This window comes from Salvelinus namaycush, chromosome 33, assembly GCF_016432855.1.
Source record: "Salvelinus namaycush isolate Seneca chromosome 33, SaNama_1.0, whole genome shotgun sequence".
NCBI lineage: Eukaryota > Metazoa > Chordata > Actinopteri > Salmoniformes > Salmonidae > Salvelinus > Salvelinus namaycush.
In genome coordinates, this window is record NC_052339.1 from 235,283 (window position 1) to 241,796 (window position 6,514).

General features: G+C 39.5%; 1 protein-coding gene across 1 annotated transcript; it reads right to left on the bottom strand.

The window, feature by feature from the left end:
• Nucleotides 1-648: 648 nt before the first annotated feature.
• Nucleotides 649-4,535, bottom strand: LOC120028137 (enkurin-like). The gene is made up of 5 exons (XM_038973336.1): nucleotides 4,322-4,535; nucleotides 3,880-4,025; nucleotides 3,561-3,793; nucleotides 3,227-3,373; nucleotides 649-1,009 (listed from the first exon to the last, which is right to left on the bottom strand). The coding sequence occupies exons 1-5, from the start codon at nucleotides 4,399-4,401 to the stop codon at nucleotides 836-838; spliced, it is 780 nt and encodes a 259-aa protein (XP_038829264.1). The 5' UTR covers nucleotides 4,402-4,535; the 3' UTR covers nucleotides 649-835.
• Nucleotides 4,536-6,514: the final 1,979 nt, after the last annotated feature.

Genomic DNA, 6,514 nt, shown 5'->3' on the forward strand with positions numbered 1-6,514 from the left:
TACCGCTAAACTTTGTTAAAACAAGTCAAAATACATTTCCATTTAATCCTCAGGTAATATTTCATACGGAAAGAAGTATGTTCAATAGAAAAGCAAAATTAGCAGGTGCACGTCCCCTTCGCTGAGCGCCCACAGACTAATATCCAACTCTGACTCCCAGTACCAAAACTCTAAATTCTTCCTCGTTTGGAAAGAAACAAGCCTGAAACCTTGAACAAAGACTGTTGACATCTAGTGGAAGCAATAGGAATTGCAATCTGGGAGCTAGATTTGGATATGACCGTTCCATTGGAAGGGGCTCTCAAAAAAACAAACATTCTGGTTGTTTTTTCTTTGGATTTTCTCCTACCATATCTATTGTGTTATAGTCTCATACATTATTTAAACATTTCTACAAACTTCAAAGTGTTTTCTATCCAATGGTACCAATTATATGCATATGCTGGCTTCTGGGCCTGAGTAACAGACAGTTTACTTTGGGCATGTCAGTCAGACAGGAAGTGGAGAAAAATAGACCCTAGCCTTTAAACAGCTTATAAGCAGACCTTCAAAAAACACATTTACCATAGTGAATGAACAAATAAACAAAAACAGCACATAAAATACTGACGTGTTGTGTTTGAGATTAAATAACATCAAAAGATCTTAAAATATAGTGCAGAGTTTATTTAGTTTTCCAAAACAAAGTGAAATCATAGACAAGGGTAATGAGAGTTATATGACTATTTTCCAGACAATTTCACATCTAGCATTTAGGGCAGTTGTTTTTTTCTTCACTGAATATCTGTTTACAATGCATTTGCCATTTGACACTACAGAAAAGAGGTGTCGTGTGTTAGTTGTTGGCGATGTAGATAGTCTTGTATCTCTCGATGAGGTCAATGTCCCTCTCCAGCTGCTTCATCTCCAGCTCCAGACGCTCCTTGCGGTACTTCTTAGGTGTGGTGTCCGTGACAACAGAGAGTCCCTGGTACTGATGGTGCAGCTCCCCCCAGTTCATCTTCAAGCCCTGGACAGAGGATGATCCATCAATCACACAGGCTAAGAGATGATCTTTCCATTATTGCTCAGGAACAATGAATTATCAATGAGCCTGTGTATGTCAGCGTAATATTTATTCTCTGTAATACTAATTACCCCACCAAAGACTGCTTAAAAAAAGTATACTTGGTCATAAGAGACTATATATGGGCAAATAAAACTCATAGAATAAAAAGGAATGTTTTACATCTTCCTAAGTTAGAGGGTGGTTTTAAGTGTCTATTTTCTAAGGATAAAGCTAAGAACATTAACAACTTCATAGTTAAGAACACTATAACAATATGGAAGAAAATGAAACGTATTCTACAATAACCAATATCACTTCCTAAAAACACAACCCTATGGAACAATCCTTGGATAGCTTTTCAGAATTCACAGATAAATTGGTCCACATGGAAAACTAAAGGCATAAATGACATGGTAATATGAAAATACATTTATTTCCATGACAGAATTAAAAAGCCATTTTGGACTGACCAATGTAGATATTTTCAAATACATGCAACTTAAAAGTTTCATACCAAGAAATTTCGTTTTGAAATCTTTTGGACATCAGAGCAATCTTGAGGGAACCCTATTTGAGTTAGAAAAGGATATTCATATGATAGGTAAGATATATAAAATCTTGCAGAGAGCCTATCCAACTGACAATCTATTAGAAAACAATATAAACTACTGGAACCAAGACTTAAATAACTGATAATAGCACAAGATGGAGGAAATGTTGGAACATAACTAATGAAATTACAGTTAACAAAAATGTACGCTTAATCCAGTATAAACTAATGTAAGGTATATAATTTATTACACAAAACAAAATTCACACATTCTACTGCACAACAGCAGAGTCATGTCTTAAGTATAAAACTAACAATGACTCAATAATACATGCCTTCTCGAAAAGTTATGCGTGGTGTTAGAAAGTTGGCTGTCAAAAGTATTACAATGTACATTTACTTTTAATTCCGTCTGTCTGCATATTTCAAGACATGGCATATGAGGGTGCAGTGAGATACCTGTATAGTTAACTGGAAATCAACCAATTCTCCATCGTTAACACAAATTACTACATGGAACTCTATTCCACATCAAGTAACTGACGCAAGCAGTAAAATTAGATTAAAAAAAACAGATTAAAAAACACCTTATGGAACAGCGGGGACTGTGAAGCAACACAAACATTGGCACACACACACACTATATTGGCACACACACACACCACTGCGCCACCTCCCGGGTGGCGCAGTGGTCTAGGGCACTGCATCGCAGTGCTAGCTGCGCCACCAGAGTCTCTGGGTTCGCGCCCAGGCTCTGTCGCAGCCGGCCGCAACCGGGAGGTCCGTGGGGCGACGCACAATTGGCATAGCGTCGTCCGGGTTAGGGAGGGTTTGGCCGGTAGGGATATCCTTGTCTCAGTATGTAAAATGTAATAAAATGTATGCACTCTACTGTAAGTCGCTCTGGATAAGAGCGTCTGCTAAATGACTAAAAAAAAAAAAAAAAAAAAAAAAAAAACTATAGATACACATGGATTTAGTACTGTAGATGTGTGGTAGTGGTGGAGTAGGGACCTGAGGGCACACAGTGTGTTGTGAAATCTGTGAATGTATTGTAATGTTTTTTAAATTGTATAAGCTGCCTTAATTTTGCTGGATCCCAGGAAGAGTAGCTAATGGGGATCCATAATAAATACAAATTCAAATGATTTATTATCGAAATGTTGAAAGTGAGTGGGCGATGGAGAGAAACAAAATGGTGCAGTTTGAGGCCATGTGGCGGAGTGATGCAGCGCTGGAGATGGGGGTGTGAGTAGGTGGGTCTGGGCAGGGGTGATGTTGTGGATGTTTGTATGCGTCTGTATGTTGTCGTTTGTATGTGGATGTTTTGTATTATTATTATTTTTTAAATCATAAATAAAATCATTTTAAAAAGAGAATAATCGTAATGCCCTTCCGTGTTCCAAAAATTAACAGACACAAATCTTACCCCTTCTCTCACACCCTTCATTCAATTTGAATGTATGCTGGTGCTTTGTAAGCCTTTTCATCATTTGATACATTGTTCAAATATTGAATCTTATCTAAATGACTAATCATCTAAAACAAATACATGAATGTAATGAAACTTTATGAATAATTCTACGTCAGATTCTATTGGCTTGGTTCTAAGAACCTAAGTGGTTTACCTGTAGGATGTTGTTTTGCTCATCCTCAGAGAGCTGTTTCATGGTGCCCTGTCTCATGTGTTCCTTGACAAAGCTGTCATACTCATCCTGAGCCCTCCTCACCTCCTCAGTGCGATGCTGCAAGTATTCAGGGGTCTTTCCAAAGTCCTAGGGAGGGGATGGGAAAATAGTTATGTTGGGCTCCTCTTCAGTTCAGTTCAAATAGGTTGAGTGTCTTTGTGCAATAAGCATATAAGTATCTTTCTTTGAATAGCAATCAAAATCTTGGACAAATTCACTACCTGCTTGACAGACAAAGCAAAAGCAGTATTTGCATATGTAATGATAAGTTCACCTTTTTCTTGATGTACTTTGGGAGTAGTCCTGAATTTTCCAGGAGCTGTTTGTCTCCAGTTTTAGTGTCGGCATAGATAGGCTGTGGCTTTTTTGGCACTGCCATGATGTTCTCAAAGGCGTTTGTCTTTACAAAGTCCTTTTTGGTGTGAATGCCCATAAGTGGGTTGTCTGCTTTGGCAGGTATTTGTGGTTTTTTGAAAGTCTCATCATCCAAATATGAAAATGGTTGCTCTAAGGGTATAACAACATAGACACAGAGTTAGGAAATGACCTCCAAACAAAGTGATATTGAGATGTAATCTCATCCTATTGCTTACTTTCAGGAAGTTTGGGTTCCTTGGAGTGCTTGAGCAGATATTTCTCTGGAGAGGGAAAGTCTACTTTTACTGGTCCCATAGTCTTGTTGGTAGCCTTATTCAGCATTTTCTCATGCTTAACTTGTGCCCTAAACTTTGACATATACCTTGACAATGGAATAAAAAAGACAAGATTGATAGATTATTACAGGACATGGCATGAGTCAGAAGCCATGTGCAGTCTTTTTCACTGTGCAGGTTGTGGCAACAAAGTATCTCCATTACATTCATAATACACAGAAACATAGGCTAAATAAATATATGTGGCTAGCTGGGTACAGTAAAAATGCCATCGGCTGTGTGCGGTGCAAATAAGTTTAGCTAACTACAATGTAGCCTACATACAGTTACGTTGTTAACTAGCTACGTTAGCTAGCTATAGACAGTTCACAGTCAGCCATACCTTGGTGGTTTCTCTATTTTAACCTCCTCCCTTGGAATAAGGTTGTAAATACTTTCTGCTGGATACATAGTGGTCGACATATTTCTGGAATATGCACCTTTTTTTTTTTAGAAGCAAATAATAGCTAGCTAGTCACTCTAGCTGGCTCTACATTCGAATTTCTGGAATGTTTTGTTTGACAAGATCCCTGGGCAACAGTTGCTGGGCAACTGTCGCGGAATGATTGCGACATCAGCATCAACGTGCTACAATCTAAGGGCGCGTTTGTAATTCGCACTGGCTGTCTACTCGGATGTCAGAGCACTCCCGTCTGTCTGAACGTGGCATAGCGCAGAATAACTGACCCATAACACGCATCGAATATGGCCGGTGTCATTAAACATTAAACGCTCTGGATAACATGAAAAACCCCTAACCAGCTCTGCTTGGGCGAGTAAAATGGTCAGAGTGAGGTGTTCTCTCATTTTTTTCTGGAAGTTACTAGCAAGCTAGCTAACTTTAGCCAGTTGGCTCGGGTGCTTGACTGCCGTTGTGAGCCTAGAACGCTCGGATCAACCCTCTCCTCTGCCGGAGCGTCCAGTGTGCAGCCCGAGAGCAAAACGCTCTGAATTTACGAACCGAATAGAAGACAGACAGTATTACTACCACAGTGTAATCTCTTTGTTACTTTCATTTCATAGGCATTGTTACTGATTGATTACTACATTGTATATTAATTTAATAAGTGAAATAGGATGGTGCATCGAAAATAGAAACAAGTGGCCTATCTAATCGTAGAGCAATCTGCAGTTTGTCTGTTTTGCTTTGCCCTATTTTACATGTAGTACGGTAATTGCGAAATCAAGTTTGTCCATTTACTTTGCTGTACAATATGTCGACGTTCAACAAGCCAATGTGGCTGAATTTGGTCCAGCAACTCTTTCTCTATTACAACAATGGCTAGCTAAGGTACTGTAAAATATTATCCAGGTAGACTATAACATTTAAATAAAATAATTATCGACTGATGCATGTCAGATTAAATCAGAGAGCAAGCTCGTACCCCATCAAAACCCAACATATAAACTTGTTTTACTCCAATGTTTGTAAACAAAGTAAATATTAACAAACACCGTATAGCTTCAAAACATGGTTAAAATGTCAGCCCCATCTCTCAGCTTTTTAGGAAAACAAACAGTGGTGAAGAGAAGGCTTTGTTATTGTATCAACTGCTGATTGCCTCTTTAAACAGAATCGTATTTTAGAAGACAGAAATTGAAGTATGCAGATAACCTATGGGGTCTATTCATACTGGTCATGTAGCTAATTTAGCTAGCTACATTAACTGCTGTATGACCAGGATAGATGTTAATTATCATCTACATAAATTACACATTTCAACAGCTCCTAACAAGAAACTTACCTCACTGAATGAATGTATTACCTGTCAATATTTGATGGCATTACCCTGCAGAATCAATCTGATCTTATGTCTTACAGATCTGACAACAACTACCTCAAAATGCTTCCAGTATCCTACTGTCAAAGGGTGAAAATGTATATAGCGATGGGAGTGTTGAACAACACACAGCAGCTTGCTCAGAAAGCTGGGAAATGGTGGACAAGCACAAGCTCTTTCTCAATATCTAGATCATGGCTATCTACTGTACCCCAGATAGGGGACCAAAACATCCTGCTAATGGGTCTGGCTGGAACAGGAAAAACCTCAGTGGGGCGTGGAAGGTGCCGTGGCTGACAAGCTGTCAGAGGTGAACGTTTCCTGGAAGAAGAGGGGCAGGTTGTGTGCAAATTCTCCACTGCTGGCAGTGTCATCTCCATAACTGAATCCAACCCACTCCACTCTGGGGCTATGCAGCACCTCAAACGCACTGGACTGGTAGTGTATCTAGATGTAGCCACCGATGACATCATACAGAGGCTCTCCATGATGAAGATGAACAGGAATGTGGGCTGGGATACCAGAACTCTGATTCGGAGACCACTGTGTCAACCAGGAGTTTTAACGGATTATCTAGTGATTCAAAATACTTCAGTGAAGTTGTTGTTGAGGGTTGAGCAGACATGCCCTATCCTGAACGAGCCATCCTTGAAAATTGCAATACACCCCATGGATATCCTTGGTACAGATCTCAGAAGAATGGTGTTCAGAGCTTACGGGGTTAACTTTGCCAGCAAGACCATTGCACCAGTGAA

Bases quoted from the DNA above. Each gene is read 5' to 3' on its own strand.
- LOC120028137 (XM_038973336.1), bottom strand. From the start codon at position 4,401: ATGTCGACCACTATGTATCCAGCAGAAAGTATTTACAACCTTATTCCA. The intron at 4,026-4,321 runs GTATGGCTGACT...TCCATTGTCAAG, and splicing joins AAAATAGAGAAACCACCAAG to GTATATGTCAAAGTTTAGGG. The intron at 3,374-3,560 runs GTGAACTTATCA...TCCCCTCCCTAG, and splicing joins CAAAGTACATCAAGAAAAAG to GACTTTGGAAAGACCCCTGA.